At 48.1% G+C, this 20,246-nt stretch overlaps 1 protein-coding gene across 2 annotated transcripts in view; it reads left to right on the forward strand.

Annotated features, from left to right (window-relative positions):
• The window catches only part of LOC132382946 (ras-related protein R-Ras2-like), a 70,604-nt gene extending 50,513 nt beyond the window's left edge, over positions 1–20,091 (forward strand). Inside the window, exons 3-6 of one of the 2 annotated variants that reach the window (XM_059953556.1) lie at positions 8,043–8,145; positions 10,045–10,153; positions 10,251–10,369; positions 18,570–20,091. In XM_059953556.1, coding sequence (XP_059809539.1) covers positions 8,043–8,145; positions 10,045–10,153; positions 10,251–10,369; positions 18,570–18,582 — 344 coding nt within the window. In that variant the 3' untranslated portion in view covers positions 18,583–20,091. Of the gene's footprint in view, positions 1–8,042; positions 8,146–10,044; positions 10,154–10,250; positions 10,370–11,641; positions 15,723–18,569 lie in introns of those variants that run through there. The other variant, XM_059953555.1, reaches the window with a different exon arrangement.
• Positions 20,092–20,246: the final 155 nt, after the last annotated feature.

A 20,246-nucleotide genomic window follows, 5' to 3' on the forward strand; every position in this document is an offset into this window, starting at 1 on the left:
GTAAGACTGACCCTGGTTGGTCCCACCGAAGTACAACACCTCACACTTGCCTGCATTAAATTCCATTTTTTTTAAGCCCATTTTTCCAGCTGATGTAGCCCCCTCTGCAAGCCGAGATGTCGACTACACCCCCAATCTTGGTGTCATCCTCAAGTTTGCTGATCCAGTTAACCACATTATCATCCAGATCATTGATGTAGCCGACAAATAACAAAGGACCCAGCACCGATCCAGGCCTCTCGTCGGTGAGGCTCCCTTCTAAGACAACTCTGGCCTCAGATTGACAAAGCTGATGTCGAATCCAATTTACTACCTCATCTTGAATGCCGAGCGACTGGATATTTTTGACTAACTTCCGTGTGGAACATTGTCAAATACCTTGCTAAAAGTTCACGCAGGCAATATCCACTGATCTGCCTTCATCCACTTCCCTGGTAACTTCCTTGATTGGTTAGACATGACCTATCACACACGAAGCCATGCTTAATCAGTCCATGTCTATCCAAATACTTGTATATCTGGTCCTTTAGAATGCCTTCCAATAACTTTACCACAACTCATGTTAGACTCACTGGCCTTAAAATTTTCTGGTTACTGCACTTGCCTCCTGTAGGGTCTGAGGGAGCCCCTTGTCAGGCCCTGGGGATTTATCCCCCCTGATTTGCCTCAGGACAGCGTACACCTCCTTCTCTGTAACCTGTACAGGGTCCGTGAAGTTGATGCTCTGTGTCCATCTACTGAGTAAACACAGATGCAAAAGATTTATTTAAGCTCTTCCCCCATCTGGTTTGGCTCCTCAGATGGATTATCAATCTGATCTTCCAGAGGACCAGTTTTGTCCCTTGCAGTTTTTCAACATCCTTCATCCTTCACGTCTGCTAGAGCAACTTCTTTTAGCCCTCCTGAACTGAATCATGGTTGGGGAAAAGGGTAAGGGCAAGGGAAAGCACCAGAGGGACATTCTATAACGATCCATAAACCAATTGCTTGGAATCAAATGACCTTGCCTGGTGTCTCAGGGCTGGGTGTGCCTGCACCCGCCCCACCCCCCTCCCCACACTCCCTCTTTGCTACCTGTCCCACAATGCCCTCCACCGCCGCCCAGCTCCTCCGCTGCACTCTAGCCTCCCCATTCCAAATTCTTTGCTCCCACCAGATTTACAAACTCGCCCTCTGCTCCATGCTGACAATACAGTACAGGTTCCCCCCGCTATCCGACGGTAGAGCATTCCTATGAAACCGTTTGTAAGCCGAAATGTCATAAAGCGAAGAAGCAATTACCATTAATTTATACGGGAAAAATTTCTGAGCGTTCCCAGACCCAAAAAAATAACCTACCAAAACAAACCAAATAACACAGAAAACCTAAAATAACTTGAACATATAGTAAAAGCAGAAATGATGTGATAAATATACACTCTATATGAAGTAGAAATATTGTGTTTATGGAATAGTTTCACTTATCAAACTTGGGAAGGCAGCAAGCCAAAATCGGTACGTATACACCTTTGTACATACACGCATACGCAAACAACTGCCCGCACAAGGCTTCACGGTCATTGTAGTCTTTCTCGGGGTAAACGCGTATAAAGCGGGCGTCTTTTTTTTTTGTAAAAGGGAAAATTCTCTTTGGTTAGCGAAAACAGGTACTATTGTAATAACATAACAGCCAGCTGTCGTAAAGCGAATGTTCGAAAGATGGGGGGGCCACCTGTTCTGTGCGAAAGTCTTGGGCACCCTCGCTGTGGGACTTTTGTACAGAACTCTGTGGGATTCCTCCCACATTCCAATGTACTGCTGAGGGTTAGTTATTGGTGGGAATGCTGTGTTGGCGAGACTTGCGGGCTGCCCCCAGCACACTTCCAGATTGCGTTGGTCGTTGATGCATTTCACTGTAGGTTTAGACGCTCGTGTCAAATAAAGATAAAATGGGTTGGATAGCATTGGTAGAAATGGGTATGTGATTGACATTAATTCAGTAGTCTGAAAGACCTATTCCTGTGCACTATTTCCTCCTCGCTAACTACAGCTACAGAATCAGTCAGCTTAATGTCACAGTTCGTCCCTCAGCACATACTCCTGCGGCCTAGGATGTTGCTGTCAGCAGGCTCCTGTGTTAGTGAGCACAGGTGCCCACCTGCCGATTCAGTGTCTGAATGCCGGATGCTGTGCCTACTTGGATGTGTCAGTAATGGTTGAGCCCCCTGTGCCACAGCTCAGGTTGTAGTTGGGTTGGTGGGCTGTGTCGCTTTCCCTCAGTACTTGGGTCCTGCCGAAGGGTCTCGGCCCGAAATGTCGACTGTACACATAGATGCTGCCTGCCCTGCTGAGTTCCTCCAGCATTTTGTGTGTGTTGTTTGGGTGTTGGGCTGTGTTTTCCTTCATCAGTCAAGAATGCAATCAGCTGAACCGCTCAACGATTTGGTGACTGTCGGATTGTGGTGCAGAATCATTACTTTTCCTTTAGTTTAACTTATGCTTATTTGTATTTCTGTACAATCACCTGGATCTGTGTGGTTGTTCAGTGAGTTTTACGTGGTTACAGTTGTCTCTATCTCTCTGGAAAGTTCTTTTGGTTTCTGTGGTGGGTGTCACATTACACAAATCTGGCTATTTGATTGGTTGACTGTTGACTGTTGGAATTTCAATGGAATTTTATGTTATCAGTAGTCTTGCCTAAGAAGTCAACACTCCTACTTTCATGTTCCCTCTTTCCCTCTTCCCAAGCTTCTTCCCTCCTGTTTTTTGCTCTTGTAAAGCTTGATAAAATGATTTGTCAGTAGCAAGTTTTATGCCTGATTCTTAATTTCTGAAGGTCCTCTGGATCGCAGGAGCTCCCGGATCCAAAAGTGACCCTCCCCTTCGCTTCCGATCCCGTCCTGTTCCCTGGCCCTTCAGCCCATCTAGTCTGTGCCGACCATTAATCTGTCTCATCCCGTTGACCTAAACCTATCCAAATTTCTCTTAAGTATTGAAATAGGTCCTGCATTCACTTTCTGTGTTGGCAGCTCGTTCCCCACACTCATCACCATGAGAGAAGAAATTCCCCCTCGTGTTCCCCTTAAACATTTCACCTTTCCCCCTTTAACCCATGACCTCTAGTTCTAGTCTCACCCAACCTCAGTGGAAAAAGCCTGCTTGCATTTACCCTATCTATACCCCTCATAATTTTGTATATTTCTATCAAATCTCCCCTCAATCTTTTATGTTCTAGGGAATAAAGTCCTAACCTATTCAATCTTTCTTTATAACTCGGGTCCTTCAGTCCTGACAAGGTCTTGGGAAATTTTCTCTCCACACTTTCAATCTTATTTACATTTGTAGGCAAGTGACTAAACCTAGACACAATATTCCAAAGTAGGCTTCACCAAACAGTATACAACTTCATTATAACATCCCAATTTCTGTACTCAATGCATTAATTTATGAAAGCCAATTGCCAAAAGCTTTCTTGAAGGAGCAAGATGGGTATCTTATGGATAGGGGAATCGAGGGATATGGGGACAAGGCAGGAAATGGGTATTGATCATAGATGATCAGCCATGATCTCAAGATGGCGGTGCAGGCTTGAGGGGCCGAATGGTCTACTTCTGCATCTATTGTCTATAACTCCAACTACCTGCAGCGCCGCTTTCAAGGAATTATGAACCTATATTCCCAGATCCCTCTGTTCTACTGCTTTTGCTCTTAATATATCTGTAGAAACCATTAGAATTCTCCTTCACTTTCTGTTAGAGCAACCTCTTTTAGCCCTCCCGATTTCCTCCTTAAATGTTCTTTCATTTCTTACACTCATTAAGAACCTCATTTCTTCCTGACTGCTTATGCACTATGATCACTGGATGCAAAGTGTTCCCCAGTCACCTGCCCTGTCTCATTCCCTGTAGGAGATCTAGTATTGTAGTGATGTGCTACACACAGCGCTGAAATAACGACACGCAGTCGGTAAGCCGTTTCAAGACTAGTTTATTCAAACTTCGCGGCGCTAGCATTTAATCCTTAGCGCCCGCCCTCTCCGGGCGGAAATGACATCAGAGGTGCATTACCAAAGTCTGCCCCCATGCGCTGGCTATTTGTGAGCCCGTTTGCCTGCACAGAAAGTGGGTCGCCATATAACCCCCCCCCCCCAGAACTGGCGATGTCCACAGTCTGGATCAGCTTCTGTTTGGGAGATCTGCCTCTACGCCATGGTGCCGGAAACTCGACTGGTTGCGCTAAGTCCCCATGGGCTGGTTTGAGTCGGTCCACCGTGAAAACCTCCTCTTTCCCCCCAATGTCCAGAACATATGTGGACCCATTGTTGTTGATCACCTTGAACGGCCCCTCGTACGGCCGCTGTAGCGGTGCCCGGTGTCCGCCCCTTCGTTCAAACACAAACACAGTTCTGCAGGTCTTTGGGTACATGGGTCAGGGTCCGTCCGTGCTGTGAAGTCGGTACGGGGGCCAAGTTGCCGAGCCTTTCGCGTAGCCTGTCCAGGACTGCTGCGGGTTCTTCCTCTTGCCCCCTTGGGGCTGGTATGAACTCTCCTGGGAACTCTGCCAGCTCAGCCGACAAGGCGTGCAGATCCTCTTTGGGTGCTGTGCGAATTCCAGTCAGGACCCAGGGAAGCTCGTCCACCCAGTTAGGTCCTCTCAGGCGGGCCATGAGAGCCGACTTCAAGTGACGGTGGAAGCGTTCCACTAGTCCGTTTGACTGTGGGTGGTAGGCAGTTGTGTGGTGCAGCTGCGTTCCCAACAGGCTGGCCACAGCTGACCACAGGCTGGAGGTGAACTGGGCGCCTCTGTCGGAGGTAATGTGGGCCGGTACCCCGAAGCTTGCTACAGTGCCAACAGCTCCCAGTCGAAGGCACTGTACTTGAGTTCGGGTGGTCATAGGTGCTTGCTGAAGAACGCCAGGGGTTGCCAGCACCCCTCGATGAGCTGCTCCAGCACCGCACCAACTGCTGTGTCGGATGCGTCCACCGTGAGGGCGGTTGGACCGTCCGTTCTGGGGAGCACCAGCATCGCAGCATCTGCCAAGGCTTCCTTGGCTTTAACGAAAGTGGCCGCGGCCTCCTTGTCCCAAGTAATGTCCTTGCCTTTACCCAACATTGGGTGTACAAAGGGCGCATGATATGGGCTGTTGAGGGGTGGAAACAGTGGTAGAAGTTCACCATACTAACGAACTCCTGCAGACCTTTGACCGTGTTGTGCCAGGCAAAGTGGCGGATCACGTCTACCTTGATGGGCAGAGCTGTTGCCCCGTCTTTGGTAATCCTGTGGCCCAGGAAATCGATGGTATCGAGACCGAACTGGTATTTGGCTGGGTTGATCGTGAGGCCGAAATTACTCAGGCGGGAGTAGAGCTGGTGGAGGTGGGACAGATGCTCCTGACAACAACTGCTGGCTAGAAGCATGTCATACAAATAGATGAACGCAAAGTCCAGGTCGCGTCCCGCCGTGCCCATTAGCCGCTGGAATGTCTGTGCGGCATTCTTCAGGCCAAATGGCATTCGGAGGAACTCGAACAGGCGGAATGGGGTAATGAGTGCTGTTTTGGGGATGTCTTCAGGGTGTACCGGGATTTGATGGTATCCCCGGACGAGGTCTACTTTGGAAAAGATTCTTGCCCCATGCAGGTTTGCTGCAAAGTCCTGTATGTGCGGCACGGGGTAGCAGTCTGGAGTTGCAGCCTCGTTCGGTCTGCGGTAGTCGCCGCATGGTCTCCAACCCCCGGCTGCCTTGGGCACCATGTGCAGGGGGGAGGCCCATGGGCTGTCAGACCTCCATACAATCCCCAATTCCTCCATCCTCTTGAACTCCTCCTTTGCCAGGCGGTGATTTTCTGGGGGGGGGGGGCCTTCGTGCGTGGGCGTGGAGGGGTGGTCCCTGGGTCGGAATGTGGTGCTGTACCCTGTGCCTGGGCATGGCTGCCGTGAACTGTGGTTGCCAGAATCGATGGAAAGTCTGCCAGGATTCTGGTGAATTCATTGTCCGACAGCGTGATGGAGTCCAAGTGTGGGGCCGGCAACTTGTCTTCATCCAGGGAGAACGTCTGGAAAGTCTCGGCATGTACCAGTCTTTTCCCTTGCAAGTCGACCAGCAGGCTGTGAGCTCGCAAGAAGTCCACTCCCAGGAGTGGTTGGGCCACGGCGGCCAGTGTGAAGTCCCACGTGAAGTGGCTGGCACAGAACTGCAGCTGCCCTGTGCGGGTGCCGTAGGTCTGTATTGTGCTGCCGTATGCGGTTCTCAGGGTGGGTCCTGGCTTCCTGTTGCGGGTGTCGTACCCCGTTGGGGGCAAGACGCTGATCTCTGCTCCGGTGTAGACCAAGAAGCGGTGTCCTGACTGTATGTCCCAGACGTACAAGAGGCTGTCCTGGTGGCCAGCCGCCATAGTCGTTAGCGGTAGCTGACCCTGGCCCTGGCCCTTGCAGGGCGGTTGACAACGGCAGGCTTTTGTGCCCCACCGCTGGTGGTAGAAACACCACTGTTCACTGGTCTCCTCATTCCTGCCTCTGTGTTGTGTGCCCCCCCCCCTGCCGGGCCTGGTCTGGTCTGCTGTTGGGCGCGTGGCCTGGTAATCTGACCTCTTGGCTTTCCACAGCACGTCTGCCCGGGCTGCCACCTTCCAGGGTCGCTGAAGTCTGCGTCGGCCAGTAGCAGATGTACGTCCTCAGGCAGTCGCTCTAGGAACTCTTGCTAGAACATGAGGCAGGGCTTGTGTCCGTCAGCCAGGGACAGCATCTTGTTCATCAATGCTGACTCCCAAACCGTCCAGGTGAAGCAGGCGGGCACCTCGCTCACGCCGTGAGAGGCCAAAGGTCCCAATGAGCAGCGCTTTGAATGCTTCATATTTGCCTTCTTCCGGGGGCGATTGTATGAAATCTGCAACCTGGGCGGCCGTCTCCTGGTCAAGGGCGCTCACCACGTGGTAGTAATGTGTGGAATCAGAGGATATCTGCTGAATCTGGAACTGGGCTTCTGCTTGGCTAAACCACATACGTGGTTGCAGCGTCCAGAAAGTCGGCAGTTTTAGCGAAACTGCGTGAACAGATGAAGAGTCGGTCATCTTTGGTCCAAATCCCGTTTGGACCGTCGGGGTCACCAATGTAGTGATGTGCTACGCACAGCGCTGAAACAATGACACGCAGTCGGTAAGTCGTTTCGAGACTAGTTTATTCAAACTTCACGACGCTGGCATTTAATCCCTAGCGCCCGCCTTCTCTGGGCGGAAATGACATCAGAGACGCATTACCAAAGTCTCCCCCCACGCGCTGGCTATTTGTGAGCCAGTTCGCCTGCGCAGAAAGTGGGTCACCACAGTATCACATTTTGTCTGGTTGGGACCTCTGTTTGATTAAGGAAACTTTCCTGAATGCATTTGACAAACTCTTTCCCATCCAGCATTTCTACAGTATGGGAGTCCCAGTCAATATGTGAAAAGTTAAAATCACCTACTATGTTTCTTGCACCAATCTGTGATCTCTACTAATTCGCTTCTTGGACTGTTGGGTGGTCTAAAATATAATCCCATTAATGTGGTTACACCTTACTTATTCCTCACTTCTGCCAGTAAAGCCTCACTAGATGAGCTGTCCAGTATATCCTGACAGAGCACTACTAATCCTGACTACTAATACCACTCCCTTTCCTTTAATCCCTCCCACTCTTACCACATCCTAGACAACGGAACCCTGGAGTATTGAGCTGCCAGTCCTGCCCCGCTACAACCAAGTCTCACTCCATAATTCCACGTGCTGATCCATGCTCTAAGTTCATTGGCTTTTCCTGCAATGATCCTTGCATTGAAATATATGCAGTTTCTCAGAAATTATCACAGGATTGGGAATAAAAAGGCAATAATATGGATTGAGCAGCAAATCACCCACTGTGCTGCCCTCTGACATGGCCTGGTGATCTACTGATTTGTACTTAGTTACCCCCGAAGGTGCCTTGTCAGCATCTTCTTGAGACAGGCATTATGTGTTGACCTTGCCAGCAACCTCTCGCTCCAACACTGACTAAGGCTTTCTTCCCATCCTCTTCACAACCTTTCTTCTTAGTTCTGGACACTGCTGGCCAAGAGGAGTTTGGTGCGATGAGGGAACAGTACATGAGGTCGGGCGAGGGTTTCCTTCTCGTCTTTGCCATCAATGATCGGGGAAGGTAAGATCTTCTGCCTTTCTTATTCCAGTGGTGTGTCTGTGCAGAGAGGTCCATTTCCCCCCTGGTTATTTGGTGGTAATCTGCCCTAATTCACAGAGGAGGGAGAAGTCTGGTCCACTTGGCTCCCCTTTGGCCTGTGACCCTTTGGGTACTGCTGCTGTTAGGCCACAAGACCATAAAATATAGGAGCACAATAAAACATTTAATCCATCGAGTCTGCTCTGCCATTCTTTGAGACCATAAAACACAGGAGCTGATTTAGACCATTCAGCCCATCATGTCTGCTTGACAATTCCTTTGTAAGACCGTAAGACACAAGCCATTCAGCCCATCAAGTTTTCTCCACCTTTCAATCATGGCTGATTTATTACCCCTCTCAAACCCATTCTCCTGTAACCTTTGACACCCTTACCAATTGGAAACCTATCATCCTGCACTTTAAATATGCCCAATGACTTGGCCTCCACAGCTGTCTGTGGCAATGAATTCCACAGATTCACCACCTCGGACTAAAGGAAAGCCTCCTCATCTCTGTTCTAAAGAGATGTTCTTCTATACAATGTTTCAATCAATATTAAACAGATTACTGATCATTTCCAGGTTAAGAGTACTCAATTTATGAACCTGAGAATAAGCTAAGTATAATAAAATAAAAATCCCAAGTGGGCACATGCATCCATTCCTTTGAATGGCTTGACTGTCTTATTATGGATATGAGATAGACAAGGAGCCAGTGTGTCCAAGATGGGCTGAATATCCTCCCTCCTGTGATGTGCCTCTCTGGATTCAAGCCAAGCTTCCTGTTGGGAATCCCAGGTCTAATTGACCACATTCCAGAAGGATTTAACATGTCCTCAGACAGATGTCTGTCCCACCCCCACTTTCTTACCGTCAGATCCCTTTGTTTCCATGGTAACGCAAAGAAAAAGCTGGTGCCGGTCAGATTGAATCCATGGAGGTTGGTTTTGCATTCCCGGGAACACCAGGGGAATCTCCAAGTGCCACCTAGTCATCTACAGTTTTGTGTTGGGCTTTGGAATTTGGGGAGAGAGAATAGGATTGGATTTACTTTCCCCATTGGCTTACCAGCTCAGCCATCACCTAAGCTCGCTCCACAAGAGTTTTGACTATTGTGTGGGTTTCAAATTTCCTTCTTGGGTGCATTAGCACCGCGAGACAAGAGAGGAGCATTTGTACTGGAGGAGAGAAAGCTAGGGAGAAATATCTCCCTCTTACTTTCCAGTGTCCCTCCAAAACTCCACTCTCCATCAGCATATCTCAGACAGACTCCCTGTTGTCTGTAGACCCCCCCCCCCCCCCCCACCCCATCCTATGGACATCCTTGGAGATTCTGGAATCCTTGGACCTCCTCCAAAGTTGAAAGTAAGATTTATTATCTGGGTACACACGTCCCCACATACAACCCTGAGATTCTTTTCCTGCGGGCATACTCGGCAAATCTATAGCATAGTAACTGTAAACAGGATCAATGAAGGAGCAAGAGTGTAGAAGACAGCAAACTGCTGAAATGCAGCTATAAATAAATAACGAGACCATGAAATAACAAGATAGAGTCCTCAAAGTAAGACCATTGGTTGTGGGAATATCTCAATAGATGAGTGTAATTATCCTCTTTTGTTCAAGAGCCTGATGGTTGAGGGGTAGAAACATTAGAGACATTTAAGAGACTCCTAGACAGACACATGGATGATAGAAAAATGTGGGAGAGAAGGGTCAGATTGAGTTTAGAGTGGGTTAAAAGTTTGGCACAGCATGGCACGTGGGCAGGGCTTGTACTGAGCTGTTACATTCTTCGATCCCCCACAACCTCCGGGCCTCGCTGTGCTTCCATCAGATTGCAAATCCCAAATGAAAACCTTGCTTCCGTTTCTTCTGCAGCTTCGACGAGATCAGCAAGTTCCACCGGCAGATTTTGCGAGTGAAAGACAGGGACGAGTTTCCCATGATCCTCATTGGCAACAAGGCTGACCTCGAACACCAGCGACAGGTTGGTCTCGCCCGGGCGAGCGGATCTGACGGTGGTGGTGGGGGGGGGTGGGAGGTTGGAATTGTATCAAGTTGATAAGTAACCGCTGGTTTTGCAGGTGACGAAAGAAGAATCTGACAATCTGGCCCGGCAACTCAAAGTAACCTATCTGGAGGCCTCCGCCAAAATACGGTTGAACGTAGATAATGCATTCCACAATCTAGTGCGAGCGATACGGTAAGCTCTGTAACCACTCAGTGGTGAGACTCAGTACGTTAATGAATGCTGGGGGAGGGTGGGTTAGTTGCAGAAGGAGAAATGGTCCAATTGGGCCCATAAGGGTCACACATCACGGAAGTGGGCCTGATGGCCCATAACTGGTCCATGACAATGAAGATCTCCATCTGAGGTAGTCCCATTTGCCCATATTCCAAGCTTTTCTGTCCATGTACCCGTCCAATTATCCTGCTCAACCACTTCCATTGGAAGTTCTGCTATATACTGACCATCACCTGGGTGAGAAGGTTGACCCTTTCCATCCAGATGCTTTTGGCTCTCTTTGATCCTATCCCCTCCAATTCTTGCTTCGCCAACCCTGGGGGGGGCGAAAGCACTGAGTGTGCATTGACCCTATCTGTGCCCCTCATGATCTTACACCTCTCTATAATATCGCCTCATTCTCCTCTGCAGTAATGAGCAGTTCAGCCTCACTCATAACTCAGTGCCTTGAGGCCTCGGAGGGGCTGCTGGATCCTGCTGCTCTTGCTGGTGGTGGTGGGGGGGGGGGGGGTTTGGTTCTGATAGATCCTGACGCTCTTGGTGGTGGTGGGGGGTTGGTTCTGATAGATCCTGATGCTCTTGGTGGTGGGGGGGGGGGTTGGTTCTGATAGATCCTGATGCTCTTGGGGACGTCACCGAGGACTGAGGTACATAGTGGCCTCTCGCAGTTCTGTGTCGTTCTACCATGTTGTTCCCCCATTCTTTTCTTGATGCTGATTGGCAGGCTGGAAGTTTGGGTCATCTTTTGTTTTATTTTTTTGTGGGGTGAGTTTGGGGTATGTGAGTTTCGGTTTCTTTTTGGTGTGCTGCAGGGGAGGGTAGGATGGATATCTCCCAACTATTCTTATTGGTTCTTATTTATGGCTCTCTGGAGAAGACATGGTGTTGGGAACCCCTGATCTGGGCCTTTCAATATTTAGTAGATCTCCCCCCCACCCCCTCCCCACCCACCCTTATTCTTCTAAATTCCAGCAAGTACAGGCCCAGAGCCTTCAAATGCACCTCACATGTTAACCCTTTCATTCCTGGGATCTTTCTCATGAACCTCCTCTGGATCCCCTCCGATGCCAGCACACCCTTTCTCAGATATGTTGCCCAAAACTGCGCAAAATACTTCAAGTGTGATCTAATTAATGCTTTATATGCTTGCTTTTATATCTTAGTCCTCTCAAGATAGATGCTAAAGTTGTATAGCTTTGATTTTAAAAAAAAATAAATTTCTTCCCATAGGAAGTTCCAGGAGCTTGAAACCCCCCCGAGCCCGCAGCCCAAGCCCACGAAGGGGGAGTCTAATGGTTGTCCGTGTGTCCTCCTGTGAGTCCGACTTTGCCCCTTGGCGCAAGTTGGCTTTGCTTCAAGCCGGAGCCTAGGGACATCTGCTCCTTTTGTCTTCCTCCACAGCATCTACCGACGAACCCCCACCCCCCCCACCCCACCCTCTGGAACCCAATGACCATCGTGGAACAGCTGAAGATCACCCCCCCCCCACCTCCCCCACCAGCTCAGCAATGGCACTCTGCAAGTGGGTTCATGTTTGCTGCCTGGGAGACCGTGCCTGGTGACTGGTTCAATCCGCTTCCTCGCAGGCATCTCTTTCCACGGGGTGGTGGTGGTGGGGGGTGGAGGGTGGGGAATAAGGAACGTCTCCAGTGACCTATTCCTTTCTGAGTGGCTGGAATAAGAGGAAATTCCTCTGGGAATATGAAGCCAGGAATGCTGGAGAGGGTGGGGGATTTTTTTTGTAACTGTGTTGGGGGAAGGTATTAGGGTCGGAGGAGAGATGTACCAAGGTCAACCTTGTCCTACTGTAGTTGACACTACGGGTCACTTGTTGCTTTAAACCTTATTGTCTTTCTCAAAGGGGCTTTGCATGTTAACTCTACAAGACCTTGATGTCCAGAAGGAGAGGAATAGGCCAGGAGGCCCACAGAGTGTCGGCATTGGCTGGAACTGTGGGTCTCTGCTTCCTCTGCTCAACAGGTCAAAGCGACAAGAAGCTGGTGGGGAATCGAGAATGGAGGACATGAGTTTAGGGCGAGAGGGGAAAGATTTAATACAAATTTGAGAGGCAACTCTTTTGCCCACAGGGCGGTCAGTTTATGGAGCGAGCTGGCTGAGGCAGGTACAAGAAGAATTTTTAAAGTGGAACTCAGGCTGGTACATGGCTGAGAGCAGGGTGTTCCCAGCCCTGAGGTCCATGGACCTTTTGCTCAGTGGAATGGGCCCTGGCTGGGATCCCCTGATTTAGAGGGATGTGGGCCAAATGCAGGCAAAAGGGAACGGATGATGTGGGAATCTTGGTCAGCGCGGGACGGACGGGCCAAAGGGCCTGATGCCAAGCGCTATGACCACCCTCGTGCTGAGGACCCTGTCAAGACTAACTGCTTTCATTTCGGCACAAGATCTTGTGTAGTGGAGGTGGGGTTACACTAACAGGTTTGGTATATGACTGGGGCAGTGTAGAGAGTTCTGTTGTTCAACTACATGACCCAATGGGTGGAGCCTGCTTCCCCAACACCTCTGCTTGACAGGACAGTAAGATGGTTACTATCAATTGCTCCCTCGTTGGATAGGGCCCATGCCAAGAGAAGTAGTTCCTTTTTGGACCAACTTGACATCTCCGGATATAGAGTGCCTGCTCCTGGTCACTGTCGCAATGTTGCCTCTGAGATTATTGTAATGGGGAATGAATTGCTATCAAGAGTGACTGACTCTCGAAGCGCCTCTGACTTGGTTACTGTGAGGGGTGGGGAGCAACGTTCTCTCTAATTTATCTTTGAACAGCTGTGTGGACCAACCATTGCTCTAAGCAGGAAATTTTTACACTGCCTGAAATCTGCGTGGCACTTTAGAAAAACATTATATATTAGAAAATTACATGAAATTGCACGGCAATGACGGCTACGTGCGTGGAAGCATTTTGGTTACTGTGCGGCCATGTAGCTTAGAGGGAACAATGGTGAAGAGGTGGGCTAAGGTGACAGTGTTGATCCACGACTATAGCATTCCTCTGGTCCCGGAATTCCGTCATTCCTATTCCCACTCCCGCTACTGCCATCTGTAGCTGCGGTCGGAATTTCCTGTTGAGACTGTAAACAGGACTGGCCCATTGCAACCCAGGTGCTTGATGTCTTTCTACAACGTTGGTTATTTCAGAATTCCACAGATGATTCCAGCTCTCAGTTTCCCCGTCCTTCATGTGCCATTCCTTGGGATTTGCAAGCCCCCTTTTGTATCCATTTCTAATTGCAACCCCCTTCCTAGACGGAATTAATCTACTCCTGTTGCACACCAGCGTTGGGCTTCACATTGGCTGCCCCTGGGTGTGTGTGCAGACTCCAGAGACCCTCGACAGAGACAAGAATGTTGAAATGAGGGGCCAGGATTAGGAGGCTGAGGGAGGTGTGTGTGGAATCGTCCCAATACAGACTACTACATCCCCACATTTCCAGCCTTTAACAGCCCCTTAGCAGAGCATCTTGACATCTTATGACCTTCCCTATTGATTCATGTTCTTCCCAAGTTGTGCATTTTGTTCCGAGTCTCCCTCCAGTGTTGTCCAATCGCTGACTTGCCTGTGGCTGGTTGGGGATGTCCAGGTGTGTCTAATTCCATTCCTGATTGGTTGGTGAATAACAGGCCACGTGATTGGTGCTACCATCACCGTGCTCGCTCCCCCAGGGAGCAGTGGACCTTCTCCACTAATGTGTCACCGGACAATCCCGCATCCAGTTTGCCGGCTGCCGATTCCCGTGCTTTCCACGAGCTTTCTGGGCTCACCAGAAAGCCAATTACAGGTCCTGCCCAGGTTACGCCAGGCTTCTGCTCCTGAGAATCACTCGTAATCTGAAGAGTTCATAAGTCTGAAATCCAGCTGTTTCACTCAGTTATTCTGACCTCTCCAAGATGAAATGATATATTTTAAAATTTTACTGAGATACCACGTGGAATAGGCCCTTCGAGCAGACCCCTGATTTAATCTTGGCCTAATCGCAGGACAATTTACAATGACCAATTAACCTACTAACCAGTATGTCTTTGGACTGTGGGAGGAAACCCGAGCACCCGGAGGAAATCCACACGGTCACGGGGAGAACGCACAAACTCCTTACTGGCAGCGGCAGGAATTGAACCTGGGTCGTCCGTACTGTAAAGTGCAGTGCTAACCGTATTGCCACAAACGTATCCCGTCGGGCAGAAGTCCCCTGAGGGAAATGGCAAATCCCTCGCAGAGGTCTCCCAAACACTTTTGAGTGCATGGGCTGTACATGTTGGGTGTTTGGAGCCTGTATTGCACTGTATACCATCTCAAGCAGTAAGGGTCTGGGGCATAAATCCATTCTGGCATCTCCACAGTCCTGAGGATGCTGGAATTCCAAATTTTCATAATTCTTGATGATTGATAGCCAAAGATTTTGATCATTTCTTTGCTTTGGAATGTCCTGGGTGCTTGGATGATAAAGTAGAAGATGGATCCCGCCAATTATGTGATTGTAACAACGACAGATTATTTTAACACCCCCTCCCCCCTTCTCTACTGGGCAACATGGACCAGAGCCAGGTCTTAGGACCAGAATTCAACGTTCACTGCAGACCGTAGGCACCATTGTACACCGAGATTGGCCAGTCCACTGCTCGGCCATGCCAGTCTGTTCCTCTGCAATGCCCCACTAGTCAATCCAGACCCAGAGCTGGTGTGACACCTCCCAGCCCTGGAAAGTGATGTTTGAGGGTGTCTTTCCTGAAGGTGCTCCGTGGAGTCTTGCAGAGAGAGTTGGTGGTTGAAGGGTTGAGAGGTCAAGTTCGAGGAGAGGAAGCCCCGATCCCAAGGGAATAAGGATATCAGACTCTGTCCGCTTCCTTTCTGTGTTCGGGACCTTCTGCCAGAAGTAAGCACCATCTCATGGTGGGATGTACTAAGCAAGTATTCTGCAGTATTTCAGCACTGGAGGGATAATGCATTGACTTGTGTTCAGTGTTGAGCAGTTAAAAGTAGCTTTTGTACTTCACCCAGGTCTGGCCACAAGGTGCAAGTAGGTGCCACCTCTGGGACTTGCGCAACTCTCTGACCTCCTCAACTCCACCTCGCCATCTGTTTCCTGGTCCTCCCCAGCACCATTGACCACCCAAACTCTTTTTAATCATTCACCTTTAACTATTGTTAGGTTAGGCTTATGTACAGTTAGGGGTACATTTTGTGTTTATATTGGAGCAGGGACTGTCTCCAGCACAGCTGGGTGTGGTATCTCACTGTAAATGTTCATTCAAAGTCATTAAAGTACATTTGTAATAAAACCTTGTTTCCGTGGTTGTTATGGGGATGTTTGGCTGAGTTTGTCATCCTTCCTAATACAACATTTGGCTGAGTCCAGTGCGTCTGACTCATGGGCATACTGCCTCCGTTTGTGACCTTGGCCCAGAGTTTAATGCCCTCCAGCTTGATCTCTGTGCATTTGGACTCGAAGGTAGGAGTGGCAAGGTTCTAAATCTGAATATGATACCTTCAGAAAATATTCCATGCCCTTTAGGAAGGGTGTTGAGATCTTTAGAGAGGGGCTTTTAAAGACAATCCTCTGGTTCTGTCTCACTGTTTAAAATTCAGTTGCCGTGGTGGGATTTGAGCTCTGTTCTGTGGAATATTAGTTTATTAGTCCAGTAAATTAATTGTAACATCACCAGCAGACTGCAATTAGTAAGGATGGGCACGGTTGCCACAATTATTCTCGACATTGGCCCTCCTCAAGGTTGCGTACTTAGTCCCCTCCCACCAAAAACTCTTCTCCCTGTACACACATGACTGCGTGACCTCAAGAATTTGGAGCCATAGAGGAGTACAGCACTGAAGCAGGCCCTTTGGCCCATCTAATCTATGTTTAACCAATTTAAGCTGCCTATTCCCGACAATTTGCACCAGGACCATTGCCCTCTGTACCTCTACCTCTTCTCTTAACCCTTGAAATTGAGCTCACATGGACCACTCGCTCATTCCACACATTCATGAAGTTTCCCCTTGTGTTCCCTTTAAACTTTTCACCTTTAGCCCTTTAGCCATGACCTCTGGTTGTAGTCCCACTCAACATACACAATTTATTGGAGGAGATCGAGGGCTTAGTGACATGGTTTCATGACAACCTTTTCCTCAACGTCAACAAAACAAATGGCATTTCCTTTGGTAGATCCAAAATTTATATCTCCAGCCCATTATACCTTTAAAATTCAAAGTAAATTATTACCAAAGTATGTATGTAACTATGGGATTTATTTTCTTGTGGGCATACTCAATAAATTCAATGATAGAATAATAACCACAATGGAATCAATGAAAGACGGCATCACTGATTCTTCAGAAGCTATTCCGTGCTCTGCAGCAGGGGTTCCCAATCTGGGGTCTACGGACCCCTCGGCTAATGGTAGGGGTCCATGGCATGAAGAAGGAAGGAGGAATCTCACCAGAAGGTGGTGAATCAGAGTTTACTGCCCCAGACAGCTGTTGAGGCCAAGTCATTGGGTATATTTTAAGTGGAGGTTGATAGCTTCTTGATTAGTCAAGGAGGCCAGGAGAGGAATAATACCTGAAGAGGGAACATTTGGGGATTAATTGATGAGTTTTCAAGAAACTAGAATTTGAAAAATTGGGAATATTTTTGTGGTGGAAACATGAGGCCATTCAGCCCCTTCTAGTTTGAGTCTGTCCCAGATGAGAAACGTTGAACCTGCCTCTTTGCCTGACCGGCTGGTCTTCATCTTATGTAGAAGAAACAAGTCCAATACCTTCAGTGTTCAAAGCTCAAAACATCAAAGCAAATCTGCTACCTTGAGATTCATTTTCTTGCTGGTATTCACAGCAGAACAAAGAAATACAATAGAATCAATGGCAAGCTACACCAAAGGCTAACCAACAAACAACGTGCAAAGGAAGACTTTGTGCAAATACAAAAAATGTATGTAAATTATCACAAAATAACACTGAGAACATGAGTTGTCAAGTTCTTGAAAGTGGAAGGCTGTGGATTGAGTTGTGTTGAGGTGAATAAAGTTGTCCACACTTGTTCAAGAGCCTGAGAGGTTGAGGGGTAACAACTGTTCCTGATCCTGGTGGCGTGGGACCTGAGGCTCCTGTACCTCCTTCCGAAATGCAGCAGTGGCCTGGGTGGTGGGGATCCTCAAAGATCTACCACTTGCTGTGGACTTTACAGTTCTTGGCCACTGAGTGCATGTTCATGGTTTTCTGCTGGTGCGGCCCATCCACATCAAAGTTCAATGTGTTGTGTGTTCAGAGATAGTATTCTTCACACTACTGTTGCCTTCCTGTTAGCTTGAACCAGTCTGTCCATTCTCAGCTGAATTCATTAGCAAGGCATTTTCACCCACAGAACTGCAGCTCACTGGATGTTTATTATGGGTTTTTTTTGCACCATCCTCTGTAAACTCTGGAAACTGTTGTATGTGAAAATCCCAGATTGGCAGTTTCTGAAATACTCAAACCACCCCACCTGGCACCAGCAATCATTGCACAGTCACATTTCTTCACCATTTTTATGTTTGGTCTGAACGACAACTGAACCTCTTGACCATTGCATTAATGAGCAGGTGTACCTAATAAATTGGCCACTGAGTGTACAGTAATAAAACAGCAGAGACAGGAAGTGAATCTTCATAATCGCTTAGGACACTGCAGCAGTATTGTGGTATCCCAGACTGGTGCCACCATAAAGCGCTGTGCTAATCGCTACAGTACTGTGCCACAGATGATCACAACTTGTGATCAGAAAAACACCACACTTTGCCAGATTCATTTTGTCCAGTCGGCTGGAGGAGAGTTGAAGATGGCTGTGATACTGCTCCACACCAGTAGGTGGCAAAACCTCCTAACTCTAGGACGTAAAGAGACCTCCCAGAGCACGTATACATGGCTGCGTGTGCTGTCGGTGGATCCTCTTCACTGAAAGACAAATGGACAGAAAAGTTACCCCACCCACAAGGAGAGAATACCAAATCTACAGCACTTCATACCCACGCCTGTTAAGCTGTCAGAGATGTGGATTTTGTTATAACATTGGAATCTAAACAGTGAATCTGCACACACTGTTCAAGGTAAATTTATTATAGAGGTACACGTACATCACCATATACAACTCTGAGTTTTGTTTTCTTGCAGGCATTCACCATAAGTACAGCGAAAACAATGGAATCGGTGAAATGCCGCACCCAACAGGATGGACAAACAACCAATGTGCAAAAGACCACAAAAATGTGCAGATACTAAAAAGTTAAAATAATAATAAGTAAACAGGCAATAAATAGCGAGAACATGAGGTGAAGAGCCCTTAGGTTGTGGGAACAATTCAGTGATGGGGCAGCCAGAACTGTATTACAATACTCTCAAGTGTGGCCTAACCAGAGTTTAGGCCAAATTGTCCTGACAATTTGCATCTCCATCCGGTATGGGAGCAGCTGAGCATCGGAACGGAAGTCCCTACAAATGACCGTGAGAGTGGCTGAGAGGATCATAGGGGTCACCCCACCATCCATCGAGGACTTTTATCAGGAGCGCTGTCAATGAGGGGCCCTTAGCAATTATTAATAACCCCACCAATCCATCCAGCTTCCTCTTTGACGGGAAAACTGATGCATAAAATCAAGAATGGTCAGCATAGGAAACAATCTTTTCCCCCCCCCCCGGCATTTGAGATGTCACTGGTTAATCTGTTCTGTATCTTACAATATTTAATTTATGCACTTCAGTTTATTTATGTGTAATCCAACTGTAGATTTCATCCTTACTTTCATAATTTACTGTGTTACGTGTGTATTGTATTACTCCTTTACTCCCCGTATGCCCGTGACTGTATCGCCACCCACAGCTCCAATCTGCTCATTAAATTTGTCGATGACACTACACTGAATGGCCTTATCTCAGACAATAACAAAGTGGCCTACAGGGAAGAAGTCATCACCCTACACAGTGGTGTCAAGAAAACAACCTCTCCCTCAATGTCGCGAAAACAAAGGAGCTGGTTGTGGATTACAGGGGGGGAATGGAGACGGGCTAACTCCTACTGCCATCAGTGGATCTGGGGTTGAGAGGGGGAACAGCTTCAAGTTCCTAGGCATGCACATCACCGAGGACCTCACGTGGTCTGTACACACCAGCTGTGCGGTGAAAAAGGCACCCAAATTCTAAGAACTTTCTACAGGGGCACAACTGAGAGCATCCTGACTGGCTGCATCACTGCCTGGTATGGGAACTGTACCTCCCTCAATCGCAGGACTCCGCAGAGAGTGGTGCGGACAGCCCAGCACATCTGTAGTTGTGAACTTCCCATAATCCAGGACATTTACAAGGACAGGTGTGTAAAAAGGATCACTGAGTCACCCCAACCACAATCTATTCCAGCTGCTACCATCCGGGAAACGGTACCGCAGCATAAAAGCCAGGACCAACAGGCTCCTTCCACCAGACCATCAGACTGATGATTTGAGTGTACTCTATATTACATTGACTGTTTTATTTATTATAAATTATTATAAGTTACTATGATTGCACATTGCACATTTAGATGGAGATGTAAAGATTTTTACCCCTCATGTTTGTGAAGGATATAAGAAATAAATTAAGTCAATCTTTGAATCTTTATACCCTGGTTTGGAGAAACACCTCATTTGGCAGAATACATGTACAGTGTATAGTTAAATGACAATACACTTGACTTGGCTTGGTTTAATGCAAGGGGTTTATCAAGTCCTGATTAAAGATATCAACCCGAAACTTTGACTATTTATTCCCCTCCATAGATGCTACCTGACTTGCTGAGTTCCTCCAACATCTTGACAT

Source organism: Hypanus sabinus, chromosome 29, assembly GCF_030144855.1.
Source record: "Hypanus sabinus isolate sHypSab1 chromosome 29, sHypSab1.hap1, whole genome shotgun sequence".
In the NCBI taxonomy this organism is placed as follows: Eukaryota; Metazoa; Chordata; class Chondrichthyes; order Myliobatiformes; family Dasyatidae; genus Hypanus; species Hypanus sabinus.